Source organism: Danio rerio, chromosome 9 (assembly GCF_049306965.1).
Source record: "Danio rerio strain Tuebingen ecotype United States chromosome 9, GRCz12tu, whole genome shotgun sequence".
Classification (NCBI taxonomy): domain Eukaryota; kingdom Metazoa; phylum Chordata; class Actinopteri; order Cypriniformes; family Danionidae; genus Danio; species Danio rerio.
The window spans coordinates 668,703-695,000 of NC_133184.1; the positions used below are offsets into that span (position 1 = coordinate 668,703).

The following is a 26,298-nucleotide window of genomic DNA, read 5'->3' on the forward strand; positions in this document are numbered from 1 at the left end:
GATTCTACAGTTGCTATGGTAACACAATATCTATAGTAATATAAACAAATTACCCATTACTGTAGTTTTCCACAACTATAGTCTTTATTATACTACAACTCAGCACAGTTTACTGTAGTACAGTATTTATTACAGTATATCAGTTCACTATAGTTAATACTACAGTATCCTGGAGCAATTGTTAATGGGTTGTGAACACTATAATATATATACAGTAAAACAGACTTTACTGTAAATAGTTTAGTATTTACTATAAATTACTAAGGTACTTTTTAATGTGGGCAAAGCAAAGATGTTTATGGAAATCAGTCAGAAAGACAGAGATACAACCTTCCGATGTCGACACAAATGAAAGTGCAATGTAACTCAACTCTAAAAATTTCTAGAGAAGGATTAAACTGAAGGAAAATGAATGAATGGATGAAATTTTGAGCTAAAAAATGACACCTTTGCTAGTTGTGAATACACACCCTCTAGTGGAGAAAACTACACACTGTGTCATTCGTTCCAGAAATTCAAACGGACCCATAAATTTCACATAAAAACACTACACCTTTGTTTGTTGTGGATACACGCCCACCGTGTGCCAAAATTACGCACTGTGTCTTTAAATGCACAATGAAACAAACCTGATGATGTCAGGAAAACAATGGCAGGACAGGAAGTTCTGCATACGCAAACAGGAAGCGGACTGCAGCCCTGCTGTGTTTATTTGTGTTGTTCACTTGCATTACATTATTATAAAAGTGAATATTAAAGATAATCATGCATGCGTGTGTACTTCTGTGTGATTCTGTCCTGACAGGATGAGCTGCTGCTATTTTAGACTCATTCTGACTCCATTTAAAGACTGCAGCAGAGAAAATTTCCTCCGCCACTGGAGAAACTGGGTCTTCAGCAAACATGAGCAAAAGTGTGTATGTAGGACACTTCAGCTTCAGCTCTGCACCTTTCAGACCCGAGTTACTGCTTTATATATGAAGAGTTCAGATGCAAAAGCCTCTAAAAGCGGTGTGATATTGATCACCGTGAGAGCTGCTCCTTAACTGGAAGCGTATATTTGTCCTTCACAGGGACATACTCAGGCCGTCTGTATGCTTTATTCCACACATAATCCTCCACAATAGAGCCGCTGACTCAGCAGAACTCATCATTATAATGAATGACAGTCAATTAATGATCTTTAATGACCAGAGCGCAGGTTTAAACAGACATCCAGATGAAGAAACTGCAGACAGCCGACTCTGACAACTCCATCAGATCACAGTGTTACACTCTCATTCACTCAGAGAGGAGGAAACAACTCACACTCGTATACACAAACTAACACACACACACACACACACACACATACTCATATGCACACACAATAACACACACACATACACACTATTAAACGCTTATACGCACTAGCTCACTCATATACACACGCTAACAAACATTCAATACATACGCACACTCATATAAACACACACTCGCACTCAGACATAAACATATACACAATAAAACTATAGTGAACTGATATAAATACTGTGGTATACTTTATTTTTTACTACAGTAAAAAGTAGTGTAACATACCCTATAGTTGTAGAAAACTACAGTAAAGGCTCATTTGTTTAATTACTGTCATTGTTATGTTACCATAGCAACTGTAATCACCACAACAGATTTATTACCGTCGTTGTTGTGTTACCATAGCAACTGTAGAATCGCCACAACAGATTAATCACTATAGTTGTTGTGTTACCATAGCAACTGTAGAATCAACACAGATTAATTACCGTCATTGTGTTACCATAGCAACTGTAGAATCACCACAGATTAATTACCGTCATTGTGTTACCATAGCAACTGTAGAATCACCACAGATTAATTACCGTCATTGTGTTACCATAGCAACTGTAGAATCGCCACAACAGATTAATTACTACAGTTGTTGTGTTACCATAGCAACTGCAGAATCACCACAACAGATTGATTACTGTCATTGCGTTGCCATAGCAACTGTAGAATCGCCACAATAGATTAATTACTACAGTTGTTGTGTTACCATAGCAATTTCAGAATCACTACAACAGATTCATTACTATAGTTGCTGTTTCCATAGCAACTTTAGAATTGCCACAACATATCAATTACTGTAGCTGTTGTGTTACCATGGCCAGAGAATAGTCACGCAAGCGGGGGTCAATCACAGGAGTAAACATAATCATAAATATCAATCCAAAAGAGTAGTCAAAGGCAGGCAAGAGATCGGTTCAGATGGCTAACAGCAAAAATCAATGAACAGAGCGAGGGTCTGGAAACACGGCCAGGAAAACACAACAAGGAAACCACTTTGTGATGCTTTAGGTAAAACAAGGCTCAGCCTGATGATGGGTTACTGGCTGTGTGTGTAATCAGGGGGAATGAGGAACCGGTGTGTGCAAGGTACGAGGAGTTGAAGTTGGTTAATCATGGCAGAATTGTGGTTCTCCAACACTCTGTACCCACGAGATCGCTGGTGATCAGAACAAAGCACTATAGTATTGCTTCATACTACAATAATGTTAAAATTGAAGTAAAATAAAAATAAAAACAGAGGCCCTGGATCTGTAGCCACAGTTCACGGATAAATCACTTTACATGAGAACCTACAGGTGTATCAGTGCTCCTATCGCTTCAGGAAGACTTGCAAACCTCACACACCAAACACTGCATGCAAAACACACTAGATCTCATCAGAAATTTCCACATCCAGAGATAACACACACACACACACACACACACACACACACACACACACACACACACACACACACACAGCAGAGAGAAAAATCCAGATCTCTACAGTCATAAATCATGAGTGTGTGTTCATCTAAAACTCCTGAACATCTGAGCATGAGGATGAAGCTGCCAACAGCAGGACTAAACCAACCAAACCAGCACATCACACTGCAGAACATGCCTTCACTTTCAGTTTCTGCCACAAATACACAAACATTCCTACATCCAGAAGCTTTTCATGGACAAAATAGCGTTTGTTTTCAGAAATGGTGAATCAAAATTAGGCGAGTTTCTCCTGTAAACCAGCAGAATAATCTGACAGCGGGGAGAGCAAAACAATCCAACCCAGGCTCATTCTGAAAACACATCCCCATATTCATTTCTGAAGAGCATCAAATACATCCCAGGAGCTTTTGCAGGTTTTGTTTGAGAGGCCGAAGTGTATACTATTCACATCTCAAATTTCTCTTGCAAGTGCCATTCACGCCTGCTGTTCTCATGTACATCCACCAGAGGCCGCTGTCGGCTGACTGACTGACCAATCGACTGACCCACCCTCCTGCTAAACACTCTTTCCCTAAACCTAACCATATGAATTGTGAAAAGCACCGATTGACCCACCCTCCTCCTTTCCTAAACCCAACCAATAGTGTTTTCAAAAGCAATCCAGAAAAAGAAAAGCCCTCGTCTGATTTTTTACCACGTTTTCAGATTTTACCACGTTCTCAACCTGCTATTTACTTGCCTATTTAATTTTTTGGCTTTTGCTTTTGTCTTTCCTGCTTTCTGGAACCGTTTAGACTCCAACCGTCTCAAGTCTCAACGTACATGGCGAGCTACTGAGCAAACTGGTAACAGTAGAAAAGCCATCCACATGCAGGTAAGCGGTCAGCTGGTGTGAAAAGGAACGATGTCATGCCGCCAAGTATTGTTCGTTTTAACGAAAAAATGCAGCTATGCATACTTCTGGCTACATAATTCGAGATCTCCAGAAACCTATATAAGGCTACATTTTCAGATTGAGCCTGTGTTGGAGTAATCTTATTTCAAACCAAAACGAACATTATTTTATAGTAAAAAACTCACTTCATTTCTACTTTTTATTTCTGAAAACAAGACAATATTTTGTGTTTGTCTAGAAAATACTTCTTGATTTAAGAATTTGTAGATATCTGCGATAGAAACGAGACAGCGCCTCTGCACTTCTTTGCAGTGCATCATTTTATTAGCCGCTAATTGCTTTCAGTGGCAGTGACTAGTGAACAGACGCAGTGCTGACACAGCAATAAACCTGCATTAACCCTATCAAGCCTGACACCATCATCAGAAAATAAACAGTTCAAGCAAAAGTCAGACGCTAGAAACTAAGTCATTAACTTTCTCTACAATTATTAGCATTTATTGATGCATTACGGCTTTCATAACTCAAATAGTAACAATAATTGTCAAGGAAAAGGGCTGAAACATTTAATTTCAAGTTATAAACTTCATGAATTTGTACAACTGCTGCTTTTCTCACTTGGTTTATGTCTTGTTTCTAGTCCAAATATCAAAAAACACCTAAATCAAGAAGCATTTTCTAGACAAGCAAAGAATATTGTCTTAATTAAGCGAGTTTTTACTTTAAGTCAAGCTAAATGATCTGCTAATGGAGGAAGCAAAATAATCCAGCTTTAGCTCTGACATAAGATTATTCTGCTTACCCCATTGGCTGATTATTTTGGAGGAGGGGTTAAGTAAAAACTTTAAACAAGACACTATTTATTGCTTGTCTAGAAAATGCTTCTTAATTTAAGAGTTTTACGACATCTCGGCTAGACAAAAAAATAGAAAAGTATTTTTTGCAGTGCAGTGAATTGTGTGCGAAAGCTTTCAATAATAAATCCCAGCAGGCTTTACAGGGTTAAACACCATCACCATCATCAGCAGACACACACTGAGGTCAAGTAGCTTTGATATTCACTCATCTGGACTCTCTCCTTCACAATATAATATCAGAAAATATGATTCTCCAATTCTAAATACAGTGAAATCATATTAGCCAAGCAGCCCAGAACTGTTCCCAGTCAATTAAACAGAGCTCGTGTTGTTATGAAGTCGTATCTACATGCTATTTCAGAGCCAGTATTCACATATAGGGAGTGTGCCATGAGTTGTCACTGCTCAGAAATGAGCGAATGCTCGAATATAAAACCAACTTTAATTCAACCCCAGAAGGCTCTATAGGGTTAAACCCCATCTTCAGCATGACAAACACCGCGCATACAGAGGCATATGCCATATCAGCAACCCATAATAATCCCCGGTCGCCGCTCCAGTGCAGGCCGGAGCTCCGACACTCACCCTCGGACAGCTCCAGCTCCAGCTCCGCCAGCCTCTCGCGCACCTCCGCCGGCAGGGTCATGGCGAGGGCCGGGGGCTCCAGCAGCATCATCAGCACTCCGGATCCGCGCTCGGCCATGCTGCTGCTGCTGCGGCTCGGGGCGTCGCGTCTCTCACCGCGGGCAGATGTGCGGAGCGGAGCGGCGGGGCGCGCGCATACAGACCGCCGGAGACGCGCGCTGGTGCGGGTCCACACCACACCACACCCTTCCCTTCTTCAAGCCGGACTCATGCCGGCAGATTTCCGTCTGATTCTCCGAGAAACAAAGAGAAACTCGCGGTAACTCCGATCCTGAGCGAGACACCAGCGCCACTGCAGAGATCCTGATTCCTGACTCACCTACACACACGCGCGCGCGCAATAGCACACACACACACACATACCACACGCGCGCGCGCAATAACACACACTCATATGTATATATATATATATATATATATATATATATATATATATATATATATATATATATATATATAAACACACACACCTTGAAATTGGTGAGCATGGACTATCCATAAACATTGTTCTTCTACTGTACACAATGTATATTAACCCTCCTTTACCTGCAGCATCACTGACTGACAACTTGAGGCTCATTTACTTTATAGAAGGTGTCATTAGAAACCATGTTGATGTCTAAAACGTCTATAATAACACTTTTAAAGCAGGAGTTTATTCATTATCAAGCTATTGATTACTCAAACTGTGTTTATTTGTGTATGTGTTAATGCATTATATCAGCAGTGTTTGTAATAAATATGCAATACATCATTTAAAAACATCACAGTTTATTAATGAACATGCATCACACAAATAACCACAAAAATACAGACGACAACAATAATAGATGATCATATTTGTCATTTATTCAGAGATAAGTATTGAAATATAAATATTCTGTCCTCTTAAATTGTTCTGTAATATCATATTAAAATATGCACTCTATTACAATCTGATTTACAGTCACATTATTCTTGCACAAGCCATAAATTGGGGTTGTATTCCGGTAACGGATGTAAACTTTAATATATGCACAAAAAATTTGCAAAATAACAATAAAAAGTACATTCGTATTGAATGAGAATACAATAAACAGCAGCACTCTTCAAATCTTGAATTAAAATATTTAAAAATAATTGAAATAAGGACAGTCAGTTCAGCAGTTGACAGACAGACAGTGCTGCACAACACTGCCCACATGTGGACAACGCTGCACACTACAGACACAGAGCCTCGGGAGCATCAGAATTGATACAATTGATACCGACACCATTATGATGAGAACAAAAACACACAAGGATCAGGTGTTCACAATCAGCTGCCTTCAGTTTAACACTTAACGCCTGATACGGTAACTGTAAACCGCAGATATTTACAGCGGTTTAATTATCCCTGAACTCTCACTCGTGATCATCTACTGATTAAAGTGTTTTTGTTTATGTTCTTACAGTGGCTTTCGTATATTATCATAATAATATTGTAACTGTAGTTTATCTTTTCCCGAAATAAAACAAATAAGACTTTCTCCAGAAGAACAAATATTATCAGACATACTGTGAACATTTCCTCAATCTGTTCAACATCATTTGGGAAATATTTAAAAAAGAAAAAACAAATCAAAGGGGGGCGAATATTCTGACTTCAATTGTATGCATGTATGTATGTATGTATATATATATATAAACGGGGTAATCTGCTGGTAAAGGTGAGTCTGTGGGTGAAGATAAGCCCAAATAAAGCTTCTTCCTCAGGATCAGAGAGTACTGAGATCCTGCAGACTGACGGTTGTGCTGGTTTACTGCGCTTTACTGCAGATCAGCCTGTCTGAAAACACACAAACACATTCATCATTACAGAGTGCAGGAGTGAGGAATTATTCACAGTATTTCCCATAATATTCTTTCTTCTGGAGAAAGTCTTATTCGCTTCCCATCTCTGATGACACGTACAAAGAGAGAATGTCGATCAAAGTGTTTCTGCAGACTGATTTGATCAAGTCTGAGTAGAACAAATACAATTCATGCATGTTTATCATTAGAGACTGGAGATATTCACACACTGCTGACACACTACTGTGCTTAAACTCCATATAGAAGTGATTTATATACAGAGCAGAAGAGATGTGTTGATAAGAGCAGTAGAGTAGATGTAGGTTGCGCTTTTCTGACCTGCTTCAGTGGCGATGCAGTCCAGGATTAAGCACACTCCTCTGGGCTCTCTGTGAACACTGCACGCCTGCTCCTGTTCAGACATCAGATCAGCTTTAAACACACTGATAACCATCTGACACACACTTTCACCACCTCACTGTATCTGCAGTCTGCACACAACACACTGCCACTGGACACTGTCTATACGAGTACTTCTGCTGTACTGCTGCTTTGCATCTAAAAATGTGCTTGTTATTAACTACTCATGTCCTTATTAATGTCCTTTTCTCTTGTTTCTAGTCCAAATTTTTACACATTGGTAAATTAAGAAGCATTTTGCAGACAAGCAAATAATATTGTCTTGTTTTCAGAAATAATGAGACTAAATGAATGGAGATTTTCCTTAAAACAAGCGCAATGATCTGCTTTGGAGATTTTCATATCAGATTTTTCTTGATGATTGTTTAATAGACTCATGATTAGTAGAATAAATTTATTGCAGAAATATTGCTTGTATTGATTACTACTGTTCAAAATTGACCAACATCTGTATTGTTAGGAGTATCGGTATCAGTATCGGTGTCAGTAATGGTATCTGTATCATTAATATTGTCTGTAACAATATCAGTAGCGGTATCAGTGTCGATTGCAGTATCAGTATTTGTAACGGTATCAGTATCGTAACAATATTAGTATCTGTGATGGTGTATGTGGTATCAGTGGTATCAGTGTCAGTAATGGTATTAGTTTTGTAACGTTTCAGTCTCTGTAAAGGTATCAATATCGGTAATGGTATCAGTGTCGGTAAATGTATCAGTACCAGTATTAGTGTCTGTAACCGTATTGGTAGTGGTAACTTTAACAGTAGCAGTGTTGGTTACAGTATCAGTGTCAGTAATGGTATCGGTATCAGTAAAGGTGTTAGTATCTGTAGCGTTATCAGTATCGGTAATGGCATCAGTGTCGGTAACTGTCTCAGAACCGGTATTAGTGTCTGTAACCGTATCAGTATTGGTAACGGTATCCGTTCGTAACAGTATTAGTATCTGTAAAGGTATCTATATTAGCATCTGTAACAGTAACAGTGTCTGTAATGCTATCTGTAACAGTATTGGTAACAGTATCAGTGTCAAAAACGGTTTCAGTATCGGTAACAGTACCATTATTGGTAACGGTATTCGTGTCTGTAACGGTATCAGTATTTTTAACGTTATAAGTATCTGTAATTCAGTGTCAGAAACGGTATCAGTATCGGTAACAGTGTCGTTAATGGTATCAGTAGCGGTATGAGTGTCGGTATCGGTATTATAACAGAATCAGTATCGGTAACGGTATCTGTAATGTTACCAGTATTGGTAACAGTATCAGTAACGTAATAGTATCAGTGTCAGTAAAGGTATTAGTAATGTAACAGTATGAGTATCGGTAACTGTCAGTAATAGGTCTCTGTAACACTATCAGTACTGTAATAGTATCACTAGTGGTAACAGTATCAGTGTCATTATTGGTATGAGTATTGTAATGGTATCAGTATTGGTATCAGTGTCGGTAACGGTATCAGTATCGTAACAGTATCAGTATCTGTGTCTATAACAATATCAGTATCTGTAACGGTAACACTATCAGTAACAGTATAACAAGATGCTAATTCTTGCTAGCACCATGCTAATTTATACTTGAAGCATTCTAATAACAAGATAATTTACGCTTAAATCAAGCTAGCAACATGCTCATTCAAACTAGAACCATGCTAACAGCATACTAAACCTTGCTAGCAACATGCTAATTCAAACTAGAAACATTTTAATAACAAGCTAATTCCTGCTACTAGCATGTGAATTCATACAAGAATCATGCTAGTTTATACTAGACATGCTGAAACAATACTAGCGACATGCTATTTCATGCTAAAAACATGTTAAGTAATACTTAAAACATGCTAATAACATGGCTAACTCAAGCTACTATAAAGTTTGTCTTCAAAGTTTAATATCTAGTTAGTTTTTGTTTAACAGAGACATTTTTCGTCAACACATTTCTGCACATAATTGTTTTAATAACTGATTTCTAATAACTGATTTGTTTCCTCTTCTCCATGATGACAGCACATAATATTAGACTAGATATTCTTCAAGACACTAGTGTTCAGCTTACAGTGACATGTAAAGGCTTCACTAGGGTAATTAGGGTAAAGTTAGGGTAATTAGGCAAGTCATTGTATAACAGTGGTTTGTTCTGGAGACAATCCAACACTAATATTGCTGAAGGGGCGAATAATATTGAGCTTAACATGGCTTTAAAACAATTAACTGCTTTTATTCTGGCCCAAATAAAACCAGTAAGACTTTCTTCAGAAGAACAAATATTAGAGGAAATACTGTGAAAATGTTCTGACTTCACTTGTGAACTATTTGAAAAAAATAAATCAATTCACACGAGGGCCAATAGTGCTGTCTTCATGAGTGAGCATCACAGAGAAATGACAGATGAGCAGTCGGCTGAGCTCTCACCTGTGGTTTTGCGCAGGTCTGAGGTCTGTCAGCGGAGCCTTGTTTGGTCATTTGTGCTGTAAAAGAATTTTCTATTAGAAGAGAAACGAAACCAGAGGAAACCCTGCATGTGAAAGTCCCAGAACACCCCATTATAGACGACGATGATGCAGAAAGAGGAACCGAGTCAGAAAAACTGTCTGTCTGTCACACATAACTCCTCCACACATCAGAGATGTGGAAGTCAATCTAAATCTGCTGTAATTATGAGTGTCATTACAACTCTTTTTGTTCCAGCCGCAACCCAGTACTGGGAAACACCCATGCACACTCATCCACTATGGCCAATTTAGTTGATCAGTTCTCCTATAGCGCATGTGTTTGGACTGTGGGGGAAACCGGAGCACCCGGAGGAAACCCACGCCAACACTGGGAGAACATGCAAACTCCACACAGAAACACCAACTGACCCAGCTTGGGCTCGAACCAGCGACCTTCTTGCTGATAAGATCAGTCGAATCATCAAGCAGATCGCTTGTCTGTGTTTGTACTCTGTAAACAGTGGAGGGTGAACTGATGACCTTCTCGGCCAATCACAGTCATTTCTGTTGAGCACTGGTGAACACAATGGCAAATCAGCGCTGTTTTAAGAAAGTCATCAACAGTGCCTTAAATGTTAGCGGGAAATTGATGTTTTTTCTGTTAATTCAGTATCGTGACAAGTCTGATATAGTAAAAGAATCAATTCATTAACTTGAGTTTGATAAATGGCATCTAAAACGTGTGTTGGGGAAGGAAAACGTGAGCTAACTAGTGCCATTTCCCTTAACTTGACCTCTGATATCTCTTTTTATTTGCGCCATTCATTCAGAACAGACCTTCGGGTTGCTCGGAAGGCGGTGAAATTATAAATTTGTGCCACTTTCTCTTCGCTGATGAGATATACAGCCAGCTACACAACGTTCCTATGTAACTCCCAACGATACTTCCGGGTTTCTTCCCACAGGAGCCTCGATTTCGCTTTTAGAAATGTCGGCCGTGTGAAATCAGTCTATACACATTAAAACAGTGTTATATATTAATATTTACATTATTGTGTAATTACCAGTAGGCTGTGACTCTACTTGTGTATCTTACAGCACACCCAGTGGTTGAACTAGGTATTGCACTCCTGGTTTAAAACACGTGCAAGCGTAGGTTGCCTGACTGACGACATCAACAGGAGTGTGCCCGACTATTGAGCCTAAAGGCTGATTTAAGTCATGGTCTACATAAAAGCAAGGGCAGGCGATAGCAGTAATATTTCCCATATTAAAAGGAGATTTTGTCCCAAACAACACCTGAAATTATATATTAGAAGCGGCTATTTCTCACAGCTGAACAACAGAAAACTGACAATGATCAGCTCAGCTACACCTCATGTGCTTTATACAGTGTTAAAGGTTAATAATGTGAGTCTGAATGCTGTTTTACAGAACATTTATTGCCATACTACTGAAAGCAGCAGCAGATAGTTCAGCACAGATCTGGAGAATAAAATAAAGCGTCTGCTATTTATCTGACAGTATTTTCTAATCATAATAGTTTTAATGACTAATTTCTAATAACACATTTCTGTTGTCTTGGCCATGATGACAGTAAATAAATGTCTGAAGTGCACTGTGAGGGATGTACGGTTATATACTTCTGTACCTTATTTATACATGTATATATAGTGACTGATAAACTCACAGGTCTGCTGGAAGCGTCTGATCTTGTTGGCGAGGTCAGTTCTGCGTATGGACATCAGGATCTGCTCCAGAAACTCCAGCTTCTGACCCGAGATCAGCTCCAGCTTCTCCAGATCCACCACGATATCCAGTAAACTCTACAATACAGCAATAAACCACTGTTCAGTCATACAGAGCATCAGTGGAGCTTAACAACACAGGCAGTTACAGTTGTTTAACTTCTTTAAGTACAACCTTAAAGGCACAGTTCACCCAATTCTGTCATCATTTATGAGTTTCTTTCTTCTGTTGAACACTAGACAAGATATTTTGAATGGAAATTAATAGTTACAGGTTTCCAGCATTCTTCAAATTATCTTCTTTAGTGAAACGTAAACCGGTTTGGAACCACTTGAAGGAGAGTAAATAACGAGTGAATGTTCATTTTTGAGTGACCTGTCCCTTTAAATATAGAAACAAACAAGTCTTAAGAGCTCAGTGTTACCTGGACATTCTGCAGTTTGTGTTTTGGTAACGTGTCTCTCAGCAGGAATATCAGAGACTTCAGGTCCTCCGTGTCCATCTCCTCACTAACATCACACATCAGGACTCTGAAGACACAAAATTGGATTAAAATCTCTGCGTTTCACTAAAGAGCTGGACAAACAAACAGTGACTAAGCCATGATTTTCTTCAAATCAAAACAAAACAAAAAAACCCATTTTCTGACTCGGGGAATGCCTGCAAAAATCTGATGCCCACAGTGAACGGAGAGTCTGTATTAATGGTAAATTCACTATTTTCATTAGTAAATTACAAGAAACATTGATCATTTGGTCAACTCTCATTCATTTGGTTAATTTGTCAGGTGAAAACGTAAGATACATTGGAGATAAGATAACTACAGTAATGCTATAGTAACACAACAACTAGAGTAATTAATCTGTTGTGGTGATTCTACAGTTACCATGGTAACACAACAGTAATTGATCTGTTGTGGTGATTCTACAGTTGCTATGGTAACACAACTATAGCAATTAAACTGTTGTTGTAGTGATTCTACAGTTGCTATGGTGACAACAACAACTATAGTAATTGATCTGTTGTGGTGATTCTACAGTTGCTATGGTAACACAACTATAGCAATTAAACTTGTTGTAGTGATTCTACAGTTGCTATGGTGACAACAACAACTACAGTAATTGATCTGTTGTGGTGATTCTACAGTTGCTATGGTGACAACAACAACTACAGTAATTAATCTGTTGTGGTGATTCTACAGTTGCTATGGTAACACAACTATAGCAATTAAACTGTTGTTGTAGTGATTCTACAGTTGCTATGGGGACAACAACAACTACAGTAATTATTCTGTTGTGGTGATTCTACAGTTGCTATGGTAACACAACTACAGTAATTGATCTGTTGTGGTGATTCTACAGTTGCTATGGTAACACAACTACAGTAATTGATCTGTTGTGGTGATTCTACAGTTGCTATGGTAACACAACTATAGCAATTAAACTGTTGTTGTAGTGATTCTACAGTTGCTATGGTGACAACAACAACTATAGTAATTGATCTGTTGTGGTGATTCTACAGTTGCTATGGTAACACAACTATAGCAATTAAACTGTTGTTGTAGTGATTCTACAGTTGCTATGGTGACAACAACAACTACAGTAATTGATCTGTTGTGGTGATTCTACAGTTGCTATGGTGACAACAACAACTACAGTAATTGATCTGTTGTGGTGATTCTACAGTTGCTATGGTAACACAACTATAGCAATTAAACTGTTGTTGTAGTGATTCTACAGTTGCTATGGGGACAACAACAACTACAGTAATTATTCTGTTGTGGTGATTCTACAGTTGCTATGGTAACACAACTACAGTAATTGATCTGTTGTGGTGATTCTACAGTTGCTATGGTAACACAACTACAGTAATTGATCTGTTGTGGTGGTTCTACAGTTGCTAGTCTGCTCACCTGTATTCCGGCAGTGTGCGCTGGTTCTTCAGCAGTGTCTCCGCCGTGCTCCTGCTGCTCTTCAACACTCCTCTGAGCAGATCGTAGCGTTTGACCCTCAGCAGGAGCTCCAGCAGAAACACACGCTCGCTCCGGCACAGCAGCGAGTGTGTGCAGACTCTGAGCTCTGAGGAGTGTGTGAGCTCTGAGTGTGTGTCCAGAGCGCCGCACAGATAGCAGATCCTCCGACACTCATCAGCACTGAGCTCAGCTAAGATCTGACTGACGGAGCGACACACAGCCGACATCACCAACGCTGACCTGAGAACACACACACACACACACACACACACACACACACACACACACATACAGTCAGTACATTAGCTTTACCTGACAGCAGAAGCATACAATTAAAATGATAAAAAAATAGTAGGCGACACGGTGGCTCAGTGGTTAGCATTGTGGCCTCACAGCAAGAAATGATAAATTAAATTGGCCGTAGTGTACGAGTATGTGTTTGTGAATGAGTTTTTCCCAGTACTGGGTTGCAGCTGGAGGGCCAGCCGCTGCGTAAAACATATGCTGGATAAGTTGACGGTTCATTCCGCTGTGGCGATCCATGATGACTGAGCCGAAAACAACATGAATGAATGAATGATTAAATTATTATTATACACAATTCTTTAAATAAATGATTTCCTTTTTAAATAAATTAAATTTTCAAATGTCCAATGTGTGGAGGCTCATTTCCACAGTAACATTATATTATTGTATTAATTCAGTAAATAAATAAATAAATAAACAAATAAAAACATGGGGAACATAAATCAAACATGTTAAAATTCATTAATTAATTTACCTTCGGCTAAGTCCCTTTATACATCAAAGATCGCCACAGTGGAATGAACCACCAACTATTTCATTATATATTATACACAGCAAACGCAGTTCCAGTACTGGGAAACACCCATACACACACACTCATAAACTACGGCCAGTTTAGTTGATCAGTTCCCCTATAGCGCATGTGTTTGGACTGTGAGAGAAACCAGAGCACCCAGAGGAAACCCACGCCAACACGGGGAGAACATGCAAACTCCACGCATTAACTGACCCAACTGGGACTCAAATTAGAGACCTTCGAACCAGCGACCACTGAGCCACAGTGCTGCCCATGTTAATTATTACAAGAGAAAAAGTTATTTAAATAATAAACCCCTGGTGAAAGTAAACGCAGAAGAAGAACAGCTTCACACAGACAGGGCAGTGTTAATGACACAACTATCAATGAATCCATTCATAAACAAAATGGCCACCAAAGGGTTAATTGATATCATCATCACCACCATTCATAAAACACCGCATTATCTCAATAAAATCCACTGCTTTGTTTATTTATTTAATTTAGATGACAGTCAGTTTAATACCATTATCATTACATGTAGATACACTCATATCAGATACACGTTATATTAGTGTCTGTAGTGTTTGGCGTGTGGAGATTGTGAGCGCGTACATGGGTTTAATATGCAGAGCGGGTTTTATCATAAAATATCCTGCAGTTAAAGGATAAAAGGGTAAATCTTACCTCCTGTGTGGATCGTGAGAAATGTCGGAATGAGGAAATGTACATTTTGATGAGGAAAGGAGCGCCAGATAATTAACAGAACCGGTGACGAAAAGGAAAGAGGAAGTAGCCTCTGTGAGGAATGTACCACTACGTCATCCATTACCCACTACTACAGAGATCATGATGGAATTAAACATGACTAAAAGATTGAATAAAAAAACATTTCTCGTGCTCTTTTAAAATGGAGAACTTGAAATTGTAGAAGATAACATATTATTCTATTGTTCGTGTTTTTGAGAGTACCAAAAATGACAAATGGAGGTTTGTAGATCAACCCCCCCCCCCCCCTCCCCTTTTTCTTAATAAATGACTTTAACTAATATATGAACCATTTAGGAGGAGTAGAAAACAAAAAGCCCTAAAACATGTAATGCTCTGAACATTTTTTTTCTCTCTGGCTGAAGTTCAATTATTTGTATAAATATCCAAATATGTCTTGTTCTTTAGGCATTGAATAAATAAATATGCAGCTTTATGTTATATTATCTGGAGAAAGTGTGAAGATGTCCAGCAGCTGTGAATCACACTCGTGTTATGATGATCGTCGGGTGTTTTACTCTCTAATGTTGGCGGTAAAGTCCCTTCAGCCCTCTATTACTGGCAGGAGAAATCACAATAAAACTCTCAGCAGGGAAATGTCGAATGTTTCTAGATCCGACAATGCCCACATGAGAAAATACAATAGGAAAATACAGTAAATAATGTAGCGTTTTTGAACCATTCTATAATCAAGTACTTGAATGAATCTGTTGTGGTGATTCTTCAGTTGCTATGGTAACAACATTTATAGTAAATAATCTGTTGGTTAATTTACAGTTGCTATGGTAACAACTATAGTAATTAATCTGTTGTGGTGATTCTACAGTTGCTATGGTAACACAACAACTATAATAAAAACTAACATCCATTTACTATATAAATTAAACTCATTTATTTCCTAATTTGTCAAACATGACCTTTTAATTTTAATGGAAAAAGCTTTAAAATGTTTTTAACGTTACATGTGTCAATCTAAAATGTTTTAAGTGAATGACACAAATTTCTGAATAAACGAATATGAATAAACAATTTTATTATATTTTTGTAATATACTATTATTATAATTTATTTCTACAAAAAAATCTAATTATTTTCAAAAAACTGTTACGCAAAACATCCGAATAACAAAATATATACAATTACTTCTCTGAATTTATACCTTATATTTTCTTTTTTCTCTTAAATGTAAATTTAATCTTCAGCTATTTTTATTTAAGATATTTTTGTAAAACAACAGATTTATACAGAACTATTGACAGGGCTCAAGAGTAAGGATGCCCGATGGTCCGGGGCCAGCATGCCCGACACTCAGGACAGTAGACAGGACAGGCCCAGTTGGGCCAGTGGTGCCTTGTCACTAAAGTTTCATTTTCTTGTGACTTTTTCTCCGTGAAGTCATAAACACCATGTTGTTATTTTTAAATTGTTATTTTTTTCCCATAACCTGGTAACATCCAGTACAGCCAAGAGATGGCAACATCAAATTATGAGGCTAAAAGAAAAATGTTTCTACCATCTTGTTGCAGACGTTTACAATATGACAAAAAAAAAAACAGAGTGACGATTTGCACAGTTTGCCCTCAGATTGGCAAGTCAGCCACCTTTTGTTTTGCAGTGAAATACCAGCATATTCTCCGTACTGCTCTTCTTGTTTGCATAACACTTATAACACATTTAAACATTTTTTAAATATTTAATTTCTAGATTCACAGACGTTATTTTTGACATTATTTAAAATACGTGGCTAAGAAATAGCCACATATGCGGGCCATTGGAAAAAATCCTTAGCATTGAACCCTGATTGAATATATACAGAATTCAAGACCAGTATATTATTATAACTGTGTTGAAATGACTGTCATCTTCTGCTTATACGTTCAAGAATCAATAACTATTTTCATATAGCAGAAAGACAGGAGATTAATGCTGCAATTTGATCCCATTCCTTCATTAAACTAAACCTCACATTTCCAAATCCATCATCATGAAACTCAATATTAGATGAGGAAATCCTGAAGACGTCACTAGAGCAGCTCAGGGCGTCACGGCCAGCGTATTTACTTAGATTTGCATCTTCATGAACAGATGAAGGAAAGGAAATATTCAAAGCACACATGTGCTGTTCAAATGTTTTCTTCATTTAGTATATATTAGCTCATGAAGGCTTATTGTAAAGTGTGCAATGTGAGATTATATTTTAGAGCTATATCTATATATTTTAGAGCCATCGAGTCTCTTTTTTTACTTGAGTACATGTGTGGAAAAATTCATTTCAGTAATATTATTGACTAATATTAAAATGTTTGTTTATTTACCTTACAGCTTGTGAACAAATAATAATTCCTTACATTTATATAGCGATTTTCTGGGCACTCAAATCGCTTTACACAATGGGGGGGGGGGGGGTTTGGGGACAATTAGGCCAGGATGGCAGGTTGAAACCCCTACTCTTTTTCGAAGGACATCCTGGGATTTTTAACGACCACAGAGTCAGGACCTCTGTTTAACATCTCATCCGAAAGACGGCGCACACTGAGCAGTATAGCATCCCCGTCACTATACTCTATACTGGGGCATTAGGACACACACAGACCGCAGGCTGAGCGCCCCCTGCTGGTCTCACTAACACCACTTCTGGCAGCAACCTAGCTTTCCCATGTGGTCTCCCATCCAGGTACTGACCAAACGCAGCCCTGCTTAGCTTCAGTGGGCGACCATGTGAGAGTTGCAGAGAGCTAGCTGCCAGCAAATACTCTCTGTCTTTTAGCAGATGTATATTATTTAAGAGACTTGCTTTGTTTACCAAATAAGTGGATCTAATTAGATTTGCATAGGGAACATTAGAGTTTTAGAACATTAGAGAAACATTAATACTGAATGCGTGTCGTTGTTATTACTCGGGCTTAGGGTGAAGAGTAGAGCATATGCTGGTGTTTAACTGCATTGCTTTATTGCATTCCTGCATTGGGCTTTCACATGCATGGGCATCGAGTCATCTTTGAGTCACGCTGAATGCAATCGACCAATCACAACAGACGGGGTCATCAAACCAATCACAGCAGATTAGTTTCGTGCTTAGTTGGCTGAAGGAATCATATGGTAGTCGCTGGGATAATCAGGTAAAAATAAATGCATATTATAAGACAATAAAAGTGATTTTTGACCTTGCACACAGATGAGACTGTTGTTGGACACCCCCAAAACCAAAGTATGACCTTGTATAATGCAAAATAGCTGCTCTTTAAGCTGCATGGACACCAGGGGTTAATCACAAACTCTGGGTTAAATGGAGTGTAAACAGAGAACATTCATATCAAGTACTGTGAAACCACTAAACCCGATCTTACCCAAGTTATATTTGTTATACACTGGTTTGTCAACACAAAGCTGACTCTGAAAGCTGGAGTTTGTGCCTCATTCATAACTCTGCAAGTTTGCCCTACAACAGCCAACACACAATCAGACCGAGGCCTCATCAGATCATTTACATTTATTCTAGACAGGGAATCAGTGGTGAATGGACTTTCTGAATGTATTAGGAGCTCAGGACCGGCTCGTGTGAAGAACAAACCCGCAGTGAACACACAGTCTTTCACACACACGCGTGCGCGCGCTCAGTGTTTGCTCTTCTCCGGGGGGAAGAAGGTGTACTCCACTGCCAGAGACACCACGAACGCTGCGAATCCGTACTTAAAGCCGCGCAGGAACACGTCTTTGAGGGAGATGGGGATGCTGAAGGTGCCCTTGTACCTCCATGCTTCATTCCTGAAACACACACACACACACACACACACACGCAGTACATTAGCTCTACAGTACAGCAGAAGCATATAATTTAAATAATAAATAATAATAATAGGTGACACGGTGGCTCAGTGGTTAGCATTGTGGCCTCACAGCAAGAAGGTCGCTGGTTTGAGTCTCGGCTGGGTCAGTTGGTGTTTCTGTGTGGAGTTTGCATGTTCTCCCCGTGTTGGCGTGTGTTTCCTCCGGGTGCTCCGGATTCGCCCACAGTCCAAACACATGCGCTATAGGGGAATTGATTAACTAAATTGGCCGTAGTGTACGAGTGTGTGCGAGAGAATGAGTGTGCATGGTTGCTTCCCAGTACTGGGTTGCAGCTGGAAGGGCATCCGCTGCATATAACATAAGCTGTAATACTTGGGGGTTCATTCCGCTGTGGCAATCCCTGATGAATACAGATTTTCAACCCTACACCTACTGTGTGTGATCCACATATAGCTGTGGTGTGTATATATGTGTGTGTGTGTGTGAGTGTGATCTAACCGAGCCCAGGGGTCTCTCAGTCCTTTGCCAGCCAGTTTCTTCTGCACGACCTCCAGCGGCGTCCCTTCCCACTTCCACTGTCTGTAGTCCGGCAGGGGGGTTTTACCGTGAGCGTGACCATGATCTCCACCCATATCTGCTGCTCAACACACACACACACACACACACACACACACACACACACACACACACACACACACAAATGAGTTCTCATGATTGACACACACACACACACACACGCACACACACACACACACTCGCACGCACACACACACACGCACGCACACACACACACACTCGCACGCACACACACACACACTCGCACGCACGCACGCACACACACACTCGCACGCACGCACGCGCACACACACACACACACACACACACACACACACACACACACACACACACACACACACACACACACACACACACACACACACACACACACAGCTGTTGTAATGTCACATGAGCTTTATTTCAGACAACAGAACCACCCGTGTATTAATGCTTAAGCACAGTGTTTCTCAACTGGTGCGTCGTGGGAACATTTTCAGTGGGTTGCGGAGTGTGTGGTCAAAAACAACAACAAAAGTTTCATTTTTAACTTATTGTGACTTTTATTTTGAAATGTGTGCGCGACAACCCTTCCATTTGACATGTGAAATTATATTTAATTATAGCAACAAATATGTCGAAGAGCAAGTACGACCCCAAATATGTAAAGTATGGATTTACATATATTTACGGCAAAAAAGACTTGAAGCCTCAGAGTGTCATGAGTAGCGAGCTGCTCTCAAAAGAGAGCACGAAACCTTCTAAATTAAAACGACATTTAGAAAGCAGATAACACGTTTTTAACTGAACCTATCCTCACCCTGACCCCTGTTTACAGTATTTGTCGTTTTTACTTTGTAATATTTCTATAATTTAATACATTTTGATAAATGACAGCAGTAAAATATCGTTTATTTGTAGGTCTTGGTGATTTTCTTAAGATTTATCTGTCACTACTTGTGTATGTTCACAAATAAATACAAATTATTTATAATTCCATAAATTGTATTATGGTTCCTAAACATTTGGGTTGCGGCTTGATGACCATGGCCAAATGTGGGTCGATGGCCAAACCAGTTGAGACGCCCTGCTTTAGCAGAAACACCTGAGCAATTCTGACGGATGTGACGTTTGCAGTAAAAGCTCAAAACCTAAGCCAAACATAATTGTGTACAAAGACCATTTACCTTTTCAGTCAGCATAACTTTTATTTAAAATTAAAAAATTATGATATGATGATATATTATATTATTATGATGTGTATATATATATATATATATATATATATATATACATATACATACACAACAGTTCTGTCTGGTTCTCGAATCTGAGCCATATCGCACTGCTACTCGTGTGATATTGCTCATATATAAAATAAGTCGTGTGCACTTTAGCTAGAATTGTGCATTATAGGCTTAAATTATAGAGAGCAATAACAGATGAACTGAGACTGCATGAGATCATGAAGCAGATCAGTGTTGATCTTTCTGTTAAGCTGTCAGTGCAGAAATGAACAAAACAACAGGCCTAAAACACAACAGATTATAATATTAAAATATGATAAAATGATCAGATGGTTATTTGTCAGTGTAACAGAAAACGTAACAGATAAACAGTTATATTTCATATTCAACATGAAGTGCACTTTTGCCGGTTAGTAATGATGACATCTCGCCATCTAAACATATTTAGACATGTTTAGAGCTGATTTGAATATTTTATCACAAATGGTGTCAGAGTTTAATCGACTTTTACATTAAAAGTTATTTTTGAATTATTATGAGTGTTGTGCAATAAGCAGGATGTTTTTTTTCAGCATTATGGTCCTGGTTTTATAGTATAATTCGTATGACTCATTCATTTTAAATCTAGAAATGAAGCCCTGTGCAGCATAAAGGGCACATATTTATGTCTGACACAGCTGAAACTATAACAGGAGCAAAGAATTGAATTGGTTTGAAAGCGAATGTCTAATGAATGTCGGGACTAATCAACGAGCGAGTCACATTACACAAAAACACGTCCAAAAACACATCAGCAGGCTAAAATGTACAGCAGAGATGTGTACAGCGGCTAAACTCATAATGTGAGCAGTGGACAAGCGACTGACCAGCGCTTCAGTCGCGCAGACATAAACACACGAGCTAATCACTAGCATAGCTGCTCTCACGACCACATTAATACGCCATCAGAGTGTAAATATTAAAACAGCAGCAAAAGATGTTTGTTTGTGCGCTGAATGTCGGCATGAATTACCTTTTAAAGCAAAGTGACCTCCAGCAGGAATCCACAAGCGCTGTCGGAAGCTCCTACGTTCAACTTCCTGTCAACGTCACGATCTAATCGAAATAAATACGAAATAATAACAATAAAAAAAGATGATCAAAAGTGTTTCAACAAATAACTGTAAAATGTCTATTAAGGTAATTAACTGTCCAACGGTTTTATTAATCTATTAGTTTTATTATTGGTGATTTATTTGTCATTTTCCCCTCACAGGTGTGTATGTTTGAGTGAGATTCTAGTTTTAGGTAGCGTATAATTAAATTTGTGAACTGTTCATTTTTTAGGAATGGTGCAAATTCGCATTTGAAGCATATTAATTATATTTTTAGGGTGATTATTTTACCATCAGTCCAGGGACTGCAGATGCAAAATATCAATCTGACTAATTCTGACACATAACTTGTATATTTCTCTATTATTTTACGTATATTACGTGCAATGTATCTGTCAGTTGTCAAACAAACCTAAAATAAAATAAATAACAAAACTAGTAGACTTTTATTTTGACAGTTTCCCGACGTGTAGTCTAGAAGAGATACAGCTGCGGATACTCACAGCATAATTTTGTGACACTGTACAACAATCATTTATATATTTAAATTAATGTGAGGGTTGTGTTTATGGTTAGAAATTTATAAAATGTTATATAATGGGTCATTTATTGAATAATATTCTGTATAATTACTTTTTACATTACTTTGCGGGTTGTGTTTGAGGTTAGGTGTAGGACGTTAATTAAATGAGTAATGTAACAAATAATATGAACAATACTCGGTATAATTAGTTTTTACATTAGTGTGACGGTTGAGTTGCAGTTAATAAAATACAATTTAAGAAACAATTCAAGCAATTCTCGTTAACTTCCGGCCGCGGGTGTATCCCTTTAAGTTCACTTGCTCAAGCGCATGCGCAGAATCACTTTCCGAATCAATGAACAGGGTGAAAGTGAAGATCATGTGAGTGTGTTGGAAATGACCGCTGTTTCCCCGCGTGTCCCCTGTAACGTTAGATGTTTCGACGGTGTTGCCGGTGTGTTGGTCAGCCTTCCCCCCGCCGGTGGTGCGGTCAGTGATGGGTGTTATTGTTCGGAATCTACAGAATGTGGTTCCGGTGAGGCGCGCGCGGCTCCGCAGGGATGTGGAGATCCTCAGACACATCTTCGGCGTGCAGAAGTTCGACATGGGCATCATCTGCGTGGACAACCGCAAGATCCAGCGCATCAACCACACTTACCGGCGGAGGAATCAGCCCACAGACGTGCTGTCCTTCCCCTTCTATGAGGTACACACCGCGGCTGTCAGACTGGAGCAAGAACAGCCTCAGTGGTTACACTTAAACATAATATAAAATAAACGATACTGTAGTGCTTATACATTAGAGGAATTGATCTGTTGTGGTGATTCTACAGTCGCTATGGTAACAACTATAGTGATTAATTTACTGTGGTGATTCTACAGTTGCTGTGATAACAACAACTATAGCGATTAATCTGTTGTGGTGATTCTACAGTTGCTATGGTAACAACTATAGTAATTAATATGTTGTGGTGATTCTACAGTTGCTACGGTAACAACAACTATAGTGATTAATCTGCTGTGGTGATTCTACTGTTGCTATGGTAACAACTATAGTGATTAATCTGCTGTGGTGATTCTACTGTTGCTATGGTAACAACTATAGTGATTAATCTGCTGTGGTGATTCTACTGTTGCTATGGTAACAACTATTGTAATTGATCTGTTATGGTGATTCTACAGTCGCTATGGTAACAACAACTATAGCGATTAATCTGTTGTGGTGATTCTACAGTTGCTATGGTAACAACAATAGTAATTAATATGTTGTGGTGATTCTACAGTTGCTACGGTAACAACAACTATAGTGATTAATCTGCTGTGGGGATTCTACAGTTGCTATGGTAACAACTATTGTAATTAATCTGTTGTGGTGATTCTACAGTTGCTATGGCAACACAACAACTATAGTAATTGATCTCGTGGTCATTCTACAGTTGCCATGGTAACAACAATAGTAATCCTGTGGTGATTCTACTGTTGCTACAGTAACATGACAACTGTTGCAATTAATCTGCTGTGGTGATTCTACAGTTGCTATGGTAACAACCATAGCAATCTTGTGATATATTTTGTGAATGTAGTGTCTATATTGGTCATCCCTATAATCCATTACTAACCGGAGCACAGTAATGACTTGTGTTTGTGTCATTGTGAAGGACCTGAGGCCGGGAAAAGTGCCGTGTGCCCTACAGAGGGATGAGTACAACCTAGGGGACATCTTCTTAGGGGTGGAGTACGTGATGCAGCAGTGTAAAGAGACCAAGCAGGATCTGCACCAGACGCTGACGGTAACGATGACCGCACATGTGCACATCACAGAATGAATATAGTTCAGGCCAGATATGTCCAGACTTGGTTCTTGAGGGCCGGTGTCCTGCATATTTTAGTTCTAACTCCAATTAAACACACCTGAACTATCTAATCAAGCTCTTATCAGGTATACTAGACACTTGCAGGGAGGTGTGTGAAGGAAGAACTATGTAGGACAGCAGCCCTCCAGGACTGAGACAGACACCCCTGGATTAGGCCAAGCAGTTAAATCAAATAGATGAGATTTGACATTCATAATATTAAATGAGGATTAAAGTGTGCAAAGTAAACATGTATACACTCACCGGCCACTTTATTAGGTACACCTGTCCCACTGCTCGTTAATGCATTTTAATGCAACAGTGTCCTCCAGCATGTTAGCTAGATTGGTCACATGACTAAAATGATCATCATTTTCCAAAGCCTCTATTTCCACATTTATCCTCTTTGGACAGTGTTTTCAAAAAGATGCATTTTAGTTTCCTAAACTCGAGTCTCAGTGTGGACGGAAGGACTAAATGGAGAGAAAAAATATGCTTTGAACCAGGGGTGTCCAAACTCGGTCCTGGAGGGTCTGTGTCCTGCTGACTTGATCTCCAACTCGCTTCAACACATCTGCATGGAGGTTTCTAGTATACCTAGTAAGAGCTTGATCAGCTGGTTCAGGTGTGTTTGATTAGGGTTGGAGCTAAACTCTCCAGGACACCGGCCCTCCAGGACCGAGTTTGGACACCCCTGCTTTAAAGTTAGAGTGAACATGGCCTGAGTGTGTTCAGTGTTTTCAGTCCTGCTGATATACGTACGTGTGTGTGTGTGTGTGTGTGTCGCAGGTGGTCACGGCTCATGGCATCTGTCATTTACTGGGATACAGACATGAAACTGAAGAGGAGTGGAACGAGGTACCCCCCCCCCACACACACACACTTTACAGTAAATACATTTCATAAGGCTTGTGGGAAAAGTGGAAAAGTAAACCAGTGCTTAAAGAAGATAAAGAGCACCTCATTTGCATTTAAAACAACACAATTAGGATCAAAACCTGAAAGGAGAGAGTTAGAGAACGTCTGTGTGCTATTCTCAAACACACACTCTAGATCAGGGGTGGGCAAGCTCGGTCCTGGAGGGCCGGTGTCCTGCACAGTTGAGCTCCAACACTAATCAAACACACCTGCACATGCTAATCAGCGTCTTCAAGATCACTGGAAATCTATAAGCAGGTGTTTTTGATTAGAGACAGAGATAAACTGTGCAGGACACCGGACCTCCAGGACCGAGTTTGCCCAGCCCTGCTCTAGAGACAGCAGGAGGTATTCTACATCTTGGGTTACCTTTGACACATTTTTTTAGGTTTTGGTGGGCCAGTATCTCTACACATGGTAGCACATGAAAGCTTAGAATCTTTATTTTCTGATATTATGCACCACAAATGCCTCGTTTACACTGAGGGGTATGGTGTGTTGCAGTACGGGTCGCCTTTATGGCTGGAGGTGACGATTCATTGCATTTATTTATACAGAATTTACACAGGCGAGGCAGTGGCGCAGTGGGTAGCACGTTCGCCTCACAGCAAGAAGGTCGCTGGTTCGATCCTCGGCTCAGTTGGCGTTTCTGTGTGGAGTTTGCATGTTCTCCCTGCGTTCGCGTGGGTTGCTTCGGTTTCCCCCACAGTCCAAAGACATGTGGTACAGGTGAATTGGGTAGGCTAAATTGTCCGTAGTGTGTGTGTGGATGATTCCCAGAGATGGGTTGCAGCTGGAAGGGCATCCGCTGTGTAAAAACTCGCTGGATAAGTTGGTGGTTCATTCCGCTGTGGCGACCCCGGATTAATAAAGGGACTAAGCCGACAAGAAAATGAAGATGAAGAATTTACACAGTGTATCCAAAAAATCAAGTTTTTCTTCACGATAGTCGATTATAGTTGATCATGAGCTAGTGAATTGTATTTAGTGCAAAGCATTTTCTGCATTGCATTTCAGCTTCCCTACTTGAATATTGGTTAGGCTCCCTACACAGCTATTCAAAGTGTATTCATATCACAATAATTAACGCAGACAAATTAAATATTGCAATATTATCAGATTTCTCCAATAACTCCTGCAGTTCTGTTTCCCGCAGATGCAGCAGAAGGAGAGCT

General features: G+C 39.4%; 4 protein-coding genes across 13 annotated transcripts in view; 1 reads left to right on the forward strand and 3 right to left on the reverse strand.

Moving 5' to 3' along the window:
- Positions 1 to 5,465, reverse strand: part of dip2a (disco-interacting protein 2 homolog A) — a 133,189-nt gene extending 127,724 nt beyond the window's left edge. For all 7 annotated transcript variants that reach the window (XR_012385072.1, XM_068223523.2, XM_009304402.5 and 4 more), the window contains exon 1: positions 5,110 to 5,465. Coding sequence is in view for 6 of the 7 variants with exons in the window: in XM_068223523.2 (XP_068079624.2) it covers positions 5,110 to 5,227 (118 nt within the window). In the remaining variant the exon portion in view is untranslated. The remainder of the gene's footprint in view (positions 1 to 5,109) is intronic.
- Positions 5,466 to 5,998: 533 nt separating this feature from the next.
- Positions 5,999 to 15,179, reverse strand: cflarb (CASP8 and FADD-like apoptosis regulator b). Of its 3 annotated transcripts, none has more exons than XM_021478810.3 (7): positions 15,064 to 15,179; positions 13,494 to 13,793; positions 12,006 to 12,111; positions 11,523 to 11,658; positions 9,813 to 9,868; positions 7,321 to 7,393; positions 5,999 to 6,972 (listed from the first exon to the last, which is right to left on the reverse strand). In XM_021478810.3, the coding sequence occupies exons 2-7, from the start codon at positions 13,778 to 13,780 to the stop codon at positions 6,968 to 6,970; spliced, it is 663 nt and encodes a 220-aa protein (XP_021334485.2). In that variant the 5' UTR covers positions 13,781 to 13,793; positions 15,064 to 15,179; the 3' UTR covers positions 5,999 to 6,967. The 3 variants fall into 3 exon arrangements, with proteins under 3 accessions (XP_021334485.2, XP_002663337.2, XP_009302678.2); XM_002663291.7 differs by having other exon boundaries at positions 5,999 to 6,976; XM_009304403.5 differs by lacking the exon at positions 7,321 to 7,393 and having other exon boundaries at positions 5,999 to 6,976.
- A 3,435-nt stretch (positions 15,180 to 18,614) lies between these two features.
- Positions 18,615 to 23,173, reverse strand: ndufb3 (NADH:ubiquinone oxidoreductase subunit B3). Its single transcript, NM_001302470.1, has 4 exons — positions 23,011 to 23,173; positions 21,748 to 21,830; positions 19,432 to 19,570; positions 18,615 to 18,909 (listed from the first exon to the last, which is right to left on the reverse strand). The coding sequence occupies exons 3-4, from the start codon at positions 19,563 to 19,565 to the stop codon at positions 18,759 to 18,761; spliced, it is 285 nt and encodes a 94-aa protein (NP_001289399.1). The 5' UTR covers positions 19,566 to 19,570; positions 21,748 to 21,830; positions 23,011 to 23,173; the 3' UTR covers positions 18,615 to 18,758.
- ybey (ybeY metalloendoribonuclease) overlaps positions 22,687 to 26,298 on the forward strand; it is a 3,791-nt gene continuing 179 nt past the window's right edge. Inside the window, 5 exon segments of one of the 2 annotated variants that reach the window (NM_001328511.1) lie at positions 22,687 to 23,058; positions 24,011 to 24,142; positions 24,995 to 25,063; positions 26,265 to 26,267; positions 26,269 to 26,298. The exon segment at positions 26,269 to 26,298 is cut by the window's right edge and continues 179 nt beyond it. In NM_001328511.1, the coding sequence (NP_001315440.1) occupies positions 22,849 to 23,058; positions 24,011 to 24,142; positions 24,995 to 25,063; positions 26,265 to 26,267; positions 26,269 to 26,298 (444 nt within the window). In that variant the 5' untranslated portion in view covers positions 22,687 to 22,848. 2 annotated transcript variants of the gene reach the window in all.

What these genes read in the sequence shown, in the direction of transcription:
- cflarb (XM_002663291.7), bottom strand. Translation starts at nt 13,780, where the DNA reads ATGTCGGCTGTGTGTCGCTCCGTCAGTCAGATCTTAGCTGAGCTCAGT. An exon ending in CGCACACTGCCGGAATACAG is followed by an intron (nt 12,112 to 13,493) that starts GTGAGCAGACTA and finishes TTGTGTCTTCAG; the next exon opens with AGTCCTGATGTGTGATGTTA. An exon ending in ACAAACTGCAGAATGTCCAG is followed by an intron (nt 11,659 to 12,005) that starts GTAACACTGAGC and finishes GCTGTATTGTAG; the next exon opens with AGTTTACTGGATATCGTGGT.
- ndufb3 (NM_001302470.1), bottom strand. Translation starts at nt 19,565, where the DNA reads ATGGGTGGAGATCATGGTCACGCTCACGGTAAAACCCCCCTGCCGGAC. An exon ending in CTGAGAGACCCCTGGGCTCG is followed by an intron (nt 18,910 to 19,431) that starts GTTAGATCACAC and finishes TGTGTGTTTCAG; the next exon opens with GAATGAAGCATGGAGGTACA.